General features: G+C 40.9%; 2 protein-coding genes across 2 annotated transcripts; both read left to right on the top strand.

Annotated features, from left to right (window-relative positions):
- Positions 1–2,339: 2,339 nt before the first annotated feature.
- On the top strand, positions 2,340–12,751 carry sft2d1 (SFT2 domain containing 1). Its single transcript, XM_068724879.1, has 8 exons — positions 2,340–2,556; positions 3,433–3,519; positions 4,513–4,595; positions 7,102–7,183; positions 7,525–7,560; positions 7,664–7,722; positions 9,937–9,966; positions 12,166–12,751. Exons 1-8 carry the CDS (start codon positions 2,491–2,493, stop codon positions 12,203–12,205), a joined length of 483 nt encoding a protein of 160 aa, XP_068580980.1. The 5' UTR covers positions 2,340–2,490; the 3' UTR covers positions 12,206–12,751.
- A 1,389-nt stretch (positions 12,752–14,140) lies between these two features.
- On the top strand, positions 14,141–16,586 carry prr18 (proline rich 18). Its single transcript, XM_068724878.1, has one exon. The coding sequence runs from the start codon at positions 15,111–15,113 to the stop codon at positions 15,873–15,875; it is 765 nt and encodes a 254-aa protein (XP_068580979.1). The 5' UTR covers positions 14,141–15,110; the 3' UTR covers positions 15,876–16,586.
- Positions 16,587–16,633: the final 47 nt, after the last annotated feature.

Genomic DNA, 16,633 nt, shown 5'->3' on the forward strand with positions numbered 1-16,633 from the left:
TGTCCCTTCCTTAACAAACCTAAAACATGCATTATAAATAATGGTGTTTGATTTGGTGTCCTTTGCATGGGTAATGCTAAAGTTATGCATTGAGTTAAACAAAACACTCTCTGCAGTCTGCACAAGATAAGCTAGTAAGGAGGATGATAGGAGGAGGACATACAGTTGTGGTCAAAAGTTTACATACACTTGTAAAGAACATAATGTCATGGCTCTCTTGAGTTTCCAGTTATTTCTACAACTCTGATTTTTCTCTGATAGAGTGATTGGAACAGATACTTCTTTGTCACAAAAAACATTCATGAAGTTTGGTTCTTTCATGACTTTATTATGGGTTAACAGAAAAAGTGATCAAATCTGCTGGGTCAAAAATACATACAGCAGTGGTAATATTTGGTTACATGTCCCTTGGCCATTTTCACTTCAATTAGGCGCTTTTGGTAGCCATCCACAAGCTTCTCGTTGAATCTTTGACCACTCCTCTTGACAGAATTGGTGCAGTTCAGTTAAATTTGATGGCTTTCTGACATGGACTTGTTTCTTCAGCATTGTCCACATGTTCTCAATGGGATTTAAGTCAGGACTTTGGGAAGGCCATTCTAAAACCCTAATTCTAGCCTGATTTAGCCATTCCATTACCACTTTTGATGTGTGTTTGGGGTCATTGTCCTGTTGGAACACCCAACTGCGCCCAAGACCCAACCTTCGGGCTGATGATTTTAGGTTATCTTGAAGAATTTGAAGGTAATCCTCCTTCTTCATTATCCCATTTACTCTCTGTAAAGCACCAGTTCCATTGGCAGCAAAACAGCCCCACAGCATAATACTACCACCACCGTGCTTGACGGTAGGCATGGTGTTCTTGGGGTTAAAGGCCTCACCTTTTCTCCTCCAAACATATTGCCGGGCATTGTGGCCAAACAGCTTGATTTTTGTTTCGTCTGACCACAGAACTTTCCTCCAGAAGGTCTTATCTTTGTCCATGTGATCAGCAGCAAACTTCAGTCGAGCCTTAAGGTGCCGCTTTTGGAGCGAGGGCTTCCTTCTTGCACGGCAGCCTCTCAGTCCATGGAGATGCAAAACACGCTTGACTGTGGACACTGACACCTGTGTTCCAGCAGCTTCTAACTCTTGGCAGATCTGCTTTTTGGTGGTTCTCGGTTGACTCTTCACCCTCCTGACCAATTTTCTCTCAGCAGCAGGTGATAGCTTGCGTTTTCTTCCTGATCGTGGCAGTGACAAAACAGTGCCATGCACTTTATACTTACAAACAATTGTTTGCACTGTTGCTCTTGGGACCTGCAGCTGCTTTGAAATGGCTCCAAGTGACTTTCCTGACTTGTTCAAGTCAATGATTCGCTTTTTCAGATCCATGCTGAGCTCCTTTGACTTTCCCATTGTAGCGTTTGTGGGCATTTGTATCCAATGAGCCCTATTTAAATGGCCTCAGAGAAGTCACCAGCTGTAGTCACTCATAATCACTCACAAGAAGTTAAGAGGCCATGCTATGAAGCTCATTTCATTGACACAACTTTCTAAGTCACCAAAATTGCTAATTCATGTTGCTGTATGTATATTTTTGACCCAGCAGATTTGGGCACTTTTTCTGTTAACCCATAATAAAGTCATGAAAGAACCAAACTTCATGAATGTTTTTTGTGACAAAGAAGTATCTGTTCCAATCACTCTATCAGAGAAAAATCAGAGTTGTAGAAATAACGGGGAAACTCAAGAGAGCCATGACATTATGTTCTTTACAAGTGTATGTAAACTTTTGACCACAACTGTAGCTAAGTAGTATTGATAGTGCCAACTGCTTCTTTCCTTTTTGCTGTACTTCCACTGGATGGCGGCAAAGCAAGATAAAAGCAAGAGCATAAAGCTGTATTTACTTTATAGGCTTCCACATATTTAATAACCATGAGCAATGAAAAGTAAACAGGCCAAACCAAGCAAAGAAACACTATTCTATAGGGCAATTTTCAGACCCCTGATACATGTTATATTTATTTGACTGTTCAAGCCTTCAAAGATTGAACGTAAAATATATCATTAAGTGTACAGTCTGCTTTGCTTTAATACATAGGCTTTTCTCGTGCAAGGCACCAACAGCCAATCACACCCGAAATGCCAGCACGTAATTAATACAGTCCAAAAAGAGCACAACATTTGTGGTCATTTTGTTCGTACGCCGTTCATTGAGTAACACTATTATTTCCAACAGCACATGAAGGCAGCAACCGTTCCGAGGAAGTGGGGGTTTTGAAGCTGATCTGCAATCTGTTATTTAAACGCCTCCCCGTAGACGTTGGCCAACACTGGTTGCGAAAAAACCGATTCTAAGTCAGCACGTACACCGTTCAAGAAGGCAGGAAGTCAAACTTGTCACTTCTGCGATCAGAACTTTCAGACATAAATATCAGACGTACAGTTCGAAATATAGAACATTCTGACTTGTCCTGCCCGTCTGCTCGCTAACAGCCGGTAGCGATGGACAAGCTTCGTCGTGTGTTAAGCGGCCACGAGGAGAATGAAGAGCTGGGTCTAACTGACCAGGTAACGTCAACTGTATGACAGCACACGATGCTAATGCTAACTCTGTGTCACGTTACGTAGATAAAATGTAATATAAAAGTGAATTGCGCTAGTTTCTTTTCCTGTCTGAGACTGGGCGTTACCTCTCGGATACCTGCTTTTAACATTAAAGTAGTTTGTTGTCTTACAGTCAACGTTAGATAACTTAGCTTACGTTGGTTATTAGTGAAACTAGCATTTCATAGACATTACGTTAGCTAACATAGCACTTTCGTTAACATGTTTCCTTTCGGAGTCTGTTCTACTGTTCTAGCATACATTAAAGCTAACTTTAACTATCATATGTTTCTGGCAGCATTCAAATAAATTGTGTTGTTTGTTTATTTACACTTTTTACACGCGTTCCCGATGAGGAGGACACTGGGTAAGATGCTGACTTGAACACTGTGTTTTTATAATAGGTTACGTGATTGTAACTTTACTTTTAACCTCTTGCAAAGTTAAAGTTTCACCCTGGCACACCATAGTCTGCCAAGTTTGCAATTCTGCTTTTTCTTGCAGATTACTGTACAGTTTGGTACGGCGCCCTTCTGGGGTCACATGGTGCAAAAAGAAAAAAACTCGATACCCATGTAGTTTATTTTTCTACCTTGTGACCCAAGAGCTGCTCTGTAGTTTGGTTGTATTGGTTCTTTTGGCCTAAATTCAGTGTACAGAGTAAAGCTCTCTGTCTTTAACGTAGACCTGTGCTGTGTTGTGTGTTTTAAAGACGTTATTGTAGCTGGGTGTTCTCTGTTTGGCTCTAGCCAACATGGTTAAATCCCTAGCAGAAAGCCTGTGGGTCTTTCTGAGGGTCATTAGACTCGTCTTGTGACATCCTCCCATTGTTCTCACCAGGTCCTCGATGCCAGCACTCTCAGCTACAGCACCAGGGTGAAATGGTTTGTCATATGCTTCGCTGGAGGCATCCTGTGTTCAATACTCGTGAGTGTTTCTGCCTTTCATGATAAAAAAAGGCATCTTTTATGTTCTGTTGGACTTTATACTGACATTAGGAATGCAGAGCATACATAACACTATTACTGTAGTTGGGAATAATCCAAGTTATTTTTTTCTTGTGCTATGTTGGATTTATAGGCACTATGAAACTCTCAAATTAACATGGATCAGCGTAAATACCATCAAGACAAATTCCTGTTCTCTTGCACGCGTGCAGATTATAGTGATTCACACATGTCACTTGCACTTAATTAACACATACAGGTTGCTTGCTGTCAGCAAAGAGCTGAACGTTTCAGTTTGTAGAGTGTTGTCTGCAGTTCAAATGACAGGAAGTCTTGTCACTGGCAGCACTCGCCAATAACACTTTGAAGCCACCACATAGTGATTCACTCTGACAAAGCCCCAACAGAACCCATGTTGGCCTGGGTGGTGAAAGTCACAGAGTCGGGCGCAGAGCCACAGGGGTGCCCCATGCTTCCTTTTTCTGTAGAAATAAGCAATGTCCAGAATCATAACATTATTTAAATGTCCTTACGACTAATAAATTCCAACACTTGAGTAAAATGTTAGTTGCTCCTTCTTCTTAAAAGCTATATTCATAACAGTGTCATCTAAATGTTATTCCTCCCATGGTGAAATGCACACTCTGTTTACACTCACAGCGTGACACTTCGTTTTCACTGAAAGTGGTCCAGATAGTGGGCATGCATGTCACACAGGCAGTGAATCATAACAAAGCCTCGTATAGTATTTTGTCACTAGGGGGAGCCCATCGTGTGTCAGTAAAACCTAAGGACAGCTCGCAGAAGTTCTTGTTGCTTTTTGTTTGTTCCAAGAAAAAAAAATGACATAGATGTAAGCCTTCAGTCATATCAAAATCCAGGATTCATTTAGATACTTTCCATTTATCCCTATTTTAAAGTTTGGTGTCATTATTCTGTGTAGCTGACGGAGACTTCTCTGCTGTTTTGTCAGGGTTCAGCACTGCTGTTCCTTCCGAATGGGTTAAAGCTTTTCGCCGTCTTCTACACTATAGGGAACATCGCAGCTCTTTCCAGGTAAGTCCAGCTCAAACTGGCCGGTCAGATGATTGTAATGACTCGATATGTTTCTCTCATTCTCTCAGAGTATGGCTCACTGCCAGGAATACAACAAATGATGAGCACCAGGCTCATAAACTCTGAAACTGTTTTTGCCTTGATGACTGACACATCACTCTGTTACAGTCACCCTTGGCACAGCTGCACATTTTTCCCAAGTTTTTGCTCGTTAACCGTTTATAAAGAAGACTCATCAAGTACTGTAATTATGGCAGTTATTTACCGTCTTACCCTCTGTGCACTCATCACCTGTGGCTCAGAGTTTGGAGCTCAGTGCCTGAGGAACCATGAGATGTTTCTGATGTTTTATTTATTTATATTATATGATAAACTGGTGACTACTGGTTCTGCACCAGACTATAGGCTTATAGTTAAAATGATAATCTCTATCATTTAATCAGATTAGCATTAGTGTAATTGTAATTTTTTTTGTATAACAACAATTTAAATGAGCAGAGAACTGCCTTTGCAGTAACTTGGCACTTAGTAAACCTAAACATTTAAATCTCCTTCATAAAAAGGTTTGGGAAGCAGAGACCTGTAATCACTACATGCATAGCAAGAAATGGTTAGACATCTGTTTGCAAAGGGTTAATACTGCACCTAATTTAGTTTATTTAATTGTGATCTATATTGTTATATAATTAATTCTGCCCTGCAGCTTATTTGTATGTGGCTTGAAAATCAGTAGGAGATTATTAAGGATAGACTGGTCAGTGGGAACAGACTGGCTTCCTGTGTCCCCAAACGGTTTGTTCTCTACTTGTCTCTACAAGTAGACTGTTAAGTGTTTGTTCTCATATTATTATTTGTATAGGAGCATTGGATACCAGGTTAATTCCATCCCAGTGACAGGCCATGCTCTCAAATCTGTCATCACAATGCACCGCCAATATCTGATCTTTCTTTGTACATTATTCTTCTTTACAGAAAACTGAACTTGTAGCTGAGCACAATGGAAGTCTAAAAGTTTCCTTTTTTGTAGTGTGACATTGATTCATCCAGCATTAGTAGGCTGTGTGCTCTAATAATGCTGCAACACTCACCACTATATAGATGCTGATGTATCCTTATTGTTTATAGTTTAATGTCAGAGTTAAGTAATATCAGAATTATATTTTCTATCACTAGATATCAGCATCCTCCTGGATTTTACAACGTTTTGGATTATTTAGTCTCGATAAGCCACGTGCTAAATCTAATCAAGATGTCTTTGACTTCTCTGACAGTGAACAATTGATGAGGGGATTCTTTTAAAGACGGGGCCGTCTATTGTCTGGTATCATATGTCCAGAGGGTTTAGGTGCATCAAGACACTGGGTCACCTTCTGCTTTCATAGCCCAGGTTACCGACCCAAACCAAGCCAGTCGCATTTGAAGGAGTTTAATGCAATTTTCATCTTTTATGTGATTTTGACTGCAAGAAGATAACACTACAGCGTTGGTTTCATATTGTCAATGGTATTGTTGCCCCCCTGCTCCTTGTACCGCAGTAGCAGCATGTGCGTGGATATCATTAGTGTCATAATGAGAGGTTGATTAAAAAGCATCCATCCCTCTCAGCTGACCGGTAGAAAGAGCCTGCGTCAACACAGACGGCTCTGATGTCTCACCTAACAGACGCGGCGCTACGCAGACTCCCTCTGCCCACTGAGTCCAGAGCTGCGTGACTCGTCAGCGGGGAAAGCCTTTGTCTTGTTACATTTACTGACGTCACGCATGCATCATGTAGGAGGTCTGAAATGTGTCACTGTGGTGTCGGGCATCAAATATTTACCCCTGATTAATTGCAGCATGTAGTGTAAATTTGTTTATGGTGGCGACACTCTTCAGTCGGAAGAGGTGTGTGTGTGTGTGTGTGTGTGTGTGTGTGTGTGTGTGTGTGTGTGTGTGTGTGTGTGTGTGTGTGTGTGTGTGTGTGTGTGTGTGTGTGTGTGTGTGTGTGTACGCACATACAGTATGAAGACTTTTTACTGAAATCCACCGTGACCAAAAGTTTATATTATAAGATTTTCATTTTCTGATGTTTTATGGAATAAACAACAAATTTTAGACCCTAAATATTAGGATGGAGGTGCAAGGATATGTGTGTATTGTGTCTGTCACAGCTGACCACCAGCATAATATTTGTAGTTCATCACTTTAAAAAGTGCTGCTGAACAAACAAAAAAAGCTGGGGTTTTTTTTATGTTTCCTTGGCAACTAGCATTAGCACATCATCCACCATGCTGAACGGACAAAGAAACAAATGCCACTTTAACACAACTTAAACACACACACACACACACACACACACACACACACACAGTCTCACCTGCACTACTCTCTGAAAAGAGCAACGAAAACAACATGAACGCAAAAAACATGATTGATTCATCTTTAAAACAGGTCAATGTACCTTTTAGCTGATGTATAAAAAGTGTAATTATTTAGTTTCTTTTTTTTTTTTTTTGTTCCTCTACAGCACCTGCTTCCTCATGGGACCACTAAAACAACTGAAGCGCATGTTTGAACCAAAAAGACTGATAGCCACCATTGTCATGCTGGTAAATACCGTGTGCTTTACTGTTACTTTGAACCTTAAGTTGAGCCAGATGCTTCACTCGGTCCTCATGTTTTATCTTACTGTGTATTGGAAAGTAGTCCATACCTTTTATTATAGTAGGTAATAGATGCAGTGTTCTCTCTGATTCCTTGTTGACATGAGGCCATGATGCATTTACTTTGTATCTGCCTTCACTTAGTCCACACAGATTTTTTTGATTTTTTTTTTTTTGTGGCAAATTTAGTGGCTTTTGTTGCCATAATAGAAGAACTCAAGTGTGAGATAGTGAACGTCATTCTGCAAGCGGACAAGAAGATAACCTTTCCTTTCTCCTTCCTTCAGCTCTGCCTTGTCTTAACTCTTTGTGCAGTGTTTTGGGTAAGTAGTCAACACGTTGTTTTTAAAGCCACTTACAGTCTTTATTGTTTTAGTGTGGCGTTTTCAACTATTCTGATTACCGTTTTGTGTTTTATTTTTACAGTGGCATAAAAAGGGGCTTGCTATCATCTTCTGTATTCTGCAGTTTTTGGCAATGACATGGTAAGTGTGACCAGCCACCTCTCTGCTGTGGCACAGTTTGAAATGAATTTACTCATCACTCACACCTACTCAGTTTAAGGTCTTTCTGTGGAAGAGAACTTTGTTTCTGCTGCTTTGCCTCACTAGGAATGTGTGTGAGTTGAGTTAATCACGCTGCTGTTGTGGCACATGCACAAGCAACGCATCTTTTCAAGGTAGTTCAAGATGTTTTTACTTGACTATAAAGCATAAATATCATACCATGGAAGTGTCGTATGATAATATTAAGATGCACACATAAGATAAAAGAAAAACTCTTGACTCCCTAGTTTCCCCGAGCCGTCAGTGACTCACCTGTTGAGTCAGTCCTGTTGTAAGAAGACTGGTAGGTAGGTTGCCAGGCGTTGTGGTACAGTAAGTCAGTAGATTTCTGGCCTGTAGAGGAAGAGGTAGTGCCAGTGTGGAGGTACTTGGAGACGTAGAGACAGACGGGTGTTACCGCCTGTGTTGTTTACACACAAAGTCGCTGGCAGCCATCTCTGGAGTCATTACTATACTGCTAAAATCACAAGTAAATGGTTCATTGAGAATGCATGGCACCTAGGCAATTTTAATGTCCTGCGCTTATTGTATTAATGCTATAGTATTTTGAGTGATGTAAGCACTTAACGTCTGGCAATGGGTAATTGTAATTGGACATTTTTTTTCAGACTAAGCCATCAATCGATCAACCGTAAAGATATTATATAATAATGTAAATAACTTTTAGTTGCTAGTTTTTAGTATGGCTGTCTGAATGCTGCAGATAACTGGGACTAGATGATTCAGTAAAGAGTGTCGTAATGATAGCCGTGAATAATAAGACCTGTGAGTGATGTGCATGGCCATGTCAGCACTTGTATGTTCATTAGTTTGAACATATTTGCACAGCAGTAACTAAAGACATAGAAACACAAACCCCCAGCAGCTCAGGAGGAGGGAACGGACAGTTTCATTGCATCACTGAGCAGGACGGTGTGTCCGCCACAGAACCAGACTGCTTCTGCACCGACATGTTGTACGATGTCGTACGTGCACTTCCGCTCTGCCTGCTTTCTCAGAGGCATCACCATGGTAACCACAAGTCACACATCTCAAGCTCATTCTTAACAGATGGGGGGGGGGGGGGCATAGTGCACTCCCACGCAGGCACTCAGACGTCTGTGTGAAGGTGGTTCTGTAATAAGTAGTCCACACACACACACACGCACACGCACACGCACACGCACACACACACACACACAGTGGGGCAAGGTCCAGGCCTCAGGCTGAGTTCTGTAAAGTGACCGTATGACGCTAACGCACTACTGACTCAACACAGAACATGGCAGACAGTGGGAACAAAAAATCTGCACTTCTAGCTTTTAATGAACTTGTTTAGTTTAGATATTCAGAACATTCACGTGAGAGATGTTTGCAGCACTTCTAATAATTATTAAAGGGTTTCCTGCTCACTGGTGGTAAAATAAGATGACAGTCAGTTAATCATTCAACTGCTGTACCAGATTCCTCACATATTTCAAATATATTAGGTGTTTGATTTGATTTTTTGTGCTTAACTTAAGCTGTAATCATTTCCAATACAGGGTGTTGTGTTTCTGTGTTTGGCTTCCAATCTGTCTGAACTCATTAGTAAAAAGATTACAGTGGATCCAATTCATTCACAATCACGTTTTGTTAATCCCCTTTCAGAGCGACGTCAAAGACCCTTCAGTCCAATGATGACTGCTTGAATTTGAACACATTTTACATTTTGGGTTTTCTGCTCATAAGGAAACCATTGTTATGCTGCTAATAAGACTTTGATCTACTTCAAGACCGGCAGTATTTGTGGTGTTATTTTATATTTTTAATCTCTAATCTCTTTGACATCACATCATTACGAACCCATGACATCATCAGACCAGCGTGGTTAATAAAACACGAACCTTGAGTTAAGATCCTGGGATTTCCAGTGATGACATGTTATATCACAGGAACATGTGTTCGCAGTCGTCTACAAGACATCTTGAACATCTATGTAATGACAAAGCTTTTGAAAAATGAAATATTTCTTTGACTTTGAAGCCATCTAAGGGAAACATTACACATTCATCACATACTTAACTGCAAATTGACCTGCTCAGTCTCATATGTTCTATCTAAATAATGTCTTCTTCTACAAGCAGTAACTTCTTTTGTGTTTTTCTGTTTCAGGTATAGCATCTCTTACATTCCGTTTGCCAGGTAAGACAATTATGATTTATATGATTAATGGTCTGTCTGCGTCGCCCTAAAGCTGATTTGCATGTCCATTTATAAGTGTTGCTTACTGAATTCACTCAATCTATAAGAGCTATTGTTCTCAACAATTCCCTGTCTACGAATGAAAAACTAACTGGAGAGACTACTGTGTGTGTGTGACCCTTCAATGAAAACATGTTTTCATTTATCTCTAAACACTGTTTGCCCCAACCATATGGCTGTAATCCCCCCCCAAAGACGAGTGCAGGCACTTAGTGTCAAGCAAATGGCAGCTTGTTGTTTCACGCTCCTCTGTGCTTTAGCTCTGTGACGCTATTTTGCTTTATCCATAATATCGAAACGAAATTATTTCTTGTGCAATAATGCTCTTTCAGCCAGATTTACCTCAATATTTATCTCCTAAATGTAGCTTTTATATGACTTGTGATGAGCTTATGTTAAGCTCTATAGGGTTGAAGCTCAATGCAACATTTTGATTAGATCAAGACCCAAATAGCCTGCCGGGCATAAGAGAAGAGGATCAAAAACGTACTTGCTCTGTCTTTATTCTAGATAATGTGCGATATAGAGCCTAAAAGCACTGAAATCGTACAGCGATTTTATTTTGTCTTTTTTTTTTTTTTTTTCAGAGTACACCACAGTAAAGAATTTGAATTGAAAGATATATATATATATATATATATATATATATATATATATATATATATATATATACACTCAGATGTTCACTTCTCAAATTGTCCCATACAGTGTACCACCTCAGTGCTTTCCTCAAACCAAGCACAAGGTGTGACGTTGTTTTGTCAGTCCAGCTGTGAGAAGGGTTATGTCTCCCCCCCACCACCACCACCACCGCTCCCAGCCCAAATGCCTTGTGTATTTGGGCGACCCTATAATCCATGCTGACAGCTGAGAGACGTCCCATAACCACCCAGGGTCCCCCCTCCCCCAACCCAAATGCTAATAACAATACAAAGCTGGGACAAAGACCTTTTGCCATGCCAGCCTTCCAAAAACCAAATTCCTCCAGAGAAATTCAACTGCCTGCCAGACCTTGAGCTGAATATTGAAATCCTGACGATCACTTATTTATTTCTTTGTCCTTTTGTTGTTGTTTTTTGTACTTTTTGTGTCAACACATTATTGTCCTCGCTCTCTTTAAGCTTCTTACTTTAATCCATTTTTCATTTAATTTAGATTCAATCATTTGTCTCTTTATTGTTTGCCATGTTGTAACGGAGCAGCATATTTTGATCACAGATCTCAATCCCTCTGAGTTGAAGCATTAGACTGCAGTCTCTCTCTCTTCCGTTCTGTGGTCAAACAAACCGTGATACCTGGTGAGCCACAACACCACATGGCCAATGGACTTGATCTTTTAATGTGTTTTACTTTGTTGCCTATTTATAACCTCTAATACCAAGGTACTGAAACCTGCTGCATGTGCACTTCCCACAGTGCTTTAAGGCTACTGTTGCGCTCGTGTTTAATCAGAGACTGATCATTTATTCATGTAGTTTTTAGGGAAGCAAAATGGCATCAAGCCTCAAGTGATTATATAAAAAACAAACCTCAGGAGGAAGATGATAAGAATTCTGGTGTTTTTTTGTTTACACATCAGAGGGACGAACCAAAGCATTTGAATGAGCGGGTCTCCTGTCTGACCTCGCCTCCTTGCCTCCTCCCCTCCCCTCCTACATCCTCAGACTCTTACGATCCCCCCTTCTCCTTTTAACCTTGACTGGTCCCACACCTCCTCCGCTGAAATTTGACTGTGGCTAGAGGCAAAGTCTGCATAGCAACACACCGATGGCGAGAGCAAACGGTGTGGGGGGTGGGGGGGGGGATGGAGCAGGCAATGACTGTCTGTGGTTACCATGGCGATGGCTCGTATTGCATCATCCCTCATAGTACCTGGAGGAAGGGAGCCCCCATCACTCTGAGCATGTGGTGCTTCCCCGCCAAAACACACTCACTTATTCATGACGAGCCCAACCCGAATCATCTTAACAAAGGGCGGAAGTGCTTTTTGTGTCACTTTTCGTTTTGTACGCATGACAACATTTTGCCTCGGCTTTATTTTTTTATTTATTTAAACACTCTTTTCTCTTATTGCTTGTCTTATTTGCATTGTTTTAATGCTGGCTGTCTTTTTTTTTTTTTTTTTTTTTTTTCCCACAGGGATGCTGTGATGAAATGCTTCACAACCTGCCTGACTTAGGACTCCTTAGTCCACTATTTGAGAAGACTTGTCCTACTATGCAAACTGTAAGAACAGTAGCTCTGTAAAATATACATCTGTGTTGTTTATACTCTATATCTCCAGATTTTTACTATGGCTTGTTTCATACTGTGAATCCTCGCTTTTTAAGTCTAGCTGAAGGTCTATAACTATAATCAGATTATGACATCTTTTGCTTTTGATGTGGAAGAAATGAGTGCATTTAATGCTTAATCTATTTAAATACATCCCTGTTTTTTGAGGATTTTAAACCATTTAAGTGCAGGGAAATGTCTGAGTGCCTTTACGTTTTATATATATATTACTGTATATGCAGTAATGTTGTTCTGACTTCTCACACACAAGCATTATTAAAACACGTTGTCTTTCTGGTTTCTGTACAAGACACTGATGTATGAGGCTCTCTGGCACTCATCAGAAGCTCTCTGATGCTTCATGGATGATGCACTGGTATATATATATATATATATAATATCCAAGTTTTTTTTTCCCAGCTAAAGCAAGATTAAAAAAGCAGCTCCTGTCTAGTGTGTTCATCTGTGTGTATTTGAACACACCTGCTCATCACATTACATGAACATCGCTTCTTCTCTTTAAAGTTGACTTCCTGCCAGATGTAGCAATGACCCCATTAATTACGCTTTTCTGAGCATTGTGATTTTGATGTGACCTAATAACTCAGAATAGCTTGCGTCTCACTCCCTATGTTGCTTCAGCGTGATGGCATAGCCTTTGAGGATGTGGTTGTCATGACAACCTCCTCCAGAAAATTCATAAAACCTCAGCCTTCCCCCCCATCTGTGGTGCAGATGTTCACATTATCCTGATGAGGAGGTGGGCTTTATTTTTTATTGTATAGAATACCTTGGACTGGAGGATTTATGGATGATATATTTTAAAACAATCTTATGCATCAATAGCTCACTGCAGGATGTGCCCGAGGTGTAACAAACATGCCTCCAGGCCTCCTCGTCTTTCTGCTTGATGCGACTGAATAACAGCATTGCACTTCCTGTTGTGCAGCCCCCACATAGTTTCATTAGACGCTTGTATAATGTTACGTGTTGGTGGTGGATTAGCATGGACAAAATCTCCCCTCAGTACTACTTTTTTCCACCAACTTGGCAGGGACCCAGCAAATCCTTGAGTAATTAATCAGGGGGATAAAATGGTTCTGTTGGGTGAAGGGAGTGTGGTTGTTTTTGTTATTGTTTTTCTTTGCTGCTATTTTTGGATTACAGCAAAGTTTGAGGATGGAGGGGAAGAACCCTGACCTCAGAAATCTGTTGGAGTCTCTCAACTGTTTCCTTTTTATTACATCTAATCCATTGTTATGTCAGAGGAGAGGGATCCCACGCCACCACAACAAACACTGATATAAAAACAAAGTCTGTGTTCCCTTTAGCTTAATGGTCCAGCTCATCTTTTAAAAAAACTCTCTGTGCCATTTCTTTTTTTTTTATTCCAATAGTGAGTCTGTGGCTGTTGACCTAAATAGATTTTTGGTTTTGTTGGAAAATATTCTGCAACCGAAACACAACTCAAGTCTCACACAAAAAAATGTTTAAAGTAATGAACCACTAGGGCCCAATGTTTTTCCTGCCTTTACAGCAATTAATTTGAACACTATAATGTAAATGATTTCTTTCCTTTAAATCCCTCATATTGATATAGTAATCACCACAGCAGCTAAATAATATATGGCCAAATGTTTCACAAGCTGTAAAAGTATATGTATTCCTCAGGCGATATCAAATAAACGTCTAAAAAAAAGTCTAAAAACTATAGATTTGGAACAAAGCATTGATTTGTCTCTTACACCCTACACTGATGGAAACAAAATCACATTGAATCAATTGTGTTAACGGTCTGCGTGAAAGTGCAGATATCAGCAAAAAGGAAGAGGAATCAATATTGTAGACTATCTGTGTATCCCTCTGGATGTCTTTCATAGGCTGCGTGGCTGAAAGAACAACAGACCATCTACATGCATCATTTCATTGATATTTGAGATATTGACTGACTGAAAGCATTGAGCCAATGACATGGTTTGTTAGTTCAAGGACAGACAGGGTTATCTTACAACAAGGACCAAACGGTACCTTTATGGTCGTATGCAGTATACATGTACTATAGGGAGGTATATTCACAGCTGTGACTACTTAAACTGAAGAATGTAAGTTAGAGATGAAAAATGCACATTTTGTGTGTTTCTCAACTTGTTCACGTTAACAAGCTGTCTTAACGCGTGTTTTGATGTTGAGGCACATTTGAGTAAAAATGTATATCGGCTTAAATTGATGCAGTATTTTCTGCTTCATTTGTTATTAAAGTTAGAATGTAATTGCTTGAAATAGACAAGATATAATGGTCCCATTTAAGAACCACGTGTATCTTCACCTGTGGTCACTTTTAAAATATATCCACCCACTTGCTATATCAAAAAAAAATTGCAGATGAGTGATATTTTTCAGGCTGATTAATATTAAATAATTTGAGCATGTGGGTTGAAAATGACCGTGAAACGGCAGAGAGGCGCTGTGAGAAAAGATGAGGGGAACATGAGGTGGATGTCGCTCATCGCTTGAGGAAGTAATTGGAAATTATGAAATGACATCACCACAGTTTTTGCCTGGCTTTGTTTGGTGCTTCTCGTGACCACGCCTTCCTGCCAGCCCCACCATAAAGCAGCCAGGCCGTGTGCGTGTGCACCAGTTGAACTCCAGTCTTTGTGGACAACAGGTGCACTACAGCAGCCCCTCTCCACCTCGCTGTTGGATAATGCCCGCAGAGCGCCGCTCGTCGCTTTGCGCAGGGCTTCCTTCATCATCTGCACTTTGAACATTTGCACGTTTTTGTATCCTGATCACTTCCAGCCACAAAAATGCCTTTTCCGCCCATCAGCCTCCACCAGCGGATCTCCTCTCCGGGCAGGGATCTATTCGGGAAAAAGAAAACCAACGGAGTGCCTCCTCACACTGAGCACACCAGCAAATCCGGCGGAGAGAAAGGGTCCGATAAAGAGAAGCAGTCCACTTCTTGGACGTCGGCGAATTTAAGGAATTTGGGGCGAAGAGCCCAACAAGAGAAGCGTAAAAGCTCCGCTCAGAAGGCAGGTGCCGGTCAGGAGACGCAGGAGAAGAGCTCCTGGCTGACGTTACCAAAACCTCAGGACTCGTCCGAGAGAGTCAGGCGCTCCAGCTCCATGGACTCCGCCAGACACCTCAACGGCAAAGAGGAAGGGAAGAAGGAGATTCAGTTTACCCTCAGTCTCACCCCTGAAGCCATTCTTGTCATCCAAAAACGGAATCTAGAAAAGCAGATGATGGCAAAGCAACAGAAGTGTTGCGCCTCCGCAGACTTTCGCCACAGGCGAGTTTTTCCATCCAAAAAGACGCACGGAACGTCCAAGGGCTGCGCTCCCGTCGCCAAAGTGGAAAGCGCCGAGCAGGACATCACCGCCATCGTTAAGATATCTCTGTTGAATGATCAATACAAGTACGACGACGTGGAGTATGAAGAAGAGGATGGAGACGTGGATGAGACTGTCGTGAGGAAATGTAAAGAGTGGCTCAAAGGGGTCGAAAATGCCGCTGCTTTGGGAAAAGTCGACAAACTTTCTGCACTCCCGCACCTTAAAGGTTGCTGACACCTGACTTTTGAACTTTCTTTTTCTTTTCTTTTTTACACTGCAGACTGAAGGAATGATGGACTCATGAAAAGCGTGCACCGATGTAGGCCCGCTGCGATGGTATCTTACATTTGACTATTGTAAACTAAACGTTCGCAAAGGGGGAAAAAAAATCACTGCAGAGGAATGTTAATTTGTTTCGGAGTAATTTGCTAACATAGATGTCACAACAAATTACAGTTATTGAAGAAAATGAAAATAAGTAATCTGCATTGGACATTTGGCATTCAACAGAAATAAGATATTAAAGCTGAATTGCAACCAACAGTGCTTCTTATGGTTCACAGGGACGTTGCTTTGCGAGTGTAATGCCTGTTCAATGTTTTGCTACAGTTTGAACTGAATACCTTAATAGTGTCGTCCTTTGCACATGGTTTTTGTTTTCAGTGGGGCGCCTGTGGATTGGCAGTGGGGTTTGCGTAAAGGGACGTGAAACCGTTCCTTTGTGCTGGAGAACAATACGCTGTCAACAACAGGGCTTTACATGCGCCTGCTGCTGAAACCAAACTGGACTGTTTATTTTCTCCTCTAGTAAGAGGGTTATATCCTTTGTAGGGATTTATCAGCGATGTACAGTATTTAATATTTACTAAATATTTGTACTGTCAAACGTTTTCTCAATTGATGACTTTATGCCATTTGAAGTAAAATTGTTTTGTTTTTTAATTATGCAAGTGTCACTGACCCTTTTAAATCTTTTTAAAGCTGATGTGTGT

This window comes from Cebidichthys violaceus, unplaced genomic scaffold, assembly GCF_023349555.1.
Source record: "Cebidichthys violaceus isolate CVI_PGR_0920_01 unplaced genomic scaffold, fCebVio1.0.p SCAF_10, whole genome shotgun sequence".
In the NCBI taxonomy this organism is placed as follows: domain Eukaryota; kingdom Metazoa; phylum Chordata; class Actinopteri; order Perciformes; family Stichaeidae; genus Cebidichthys; species Cebidichthys violaceus.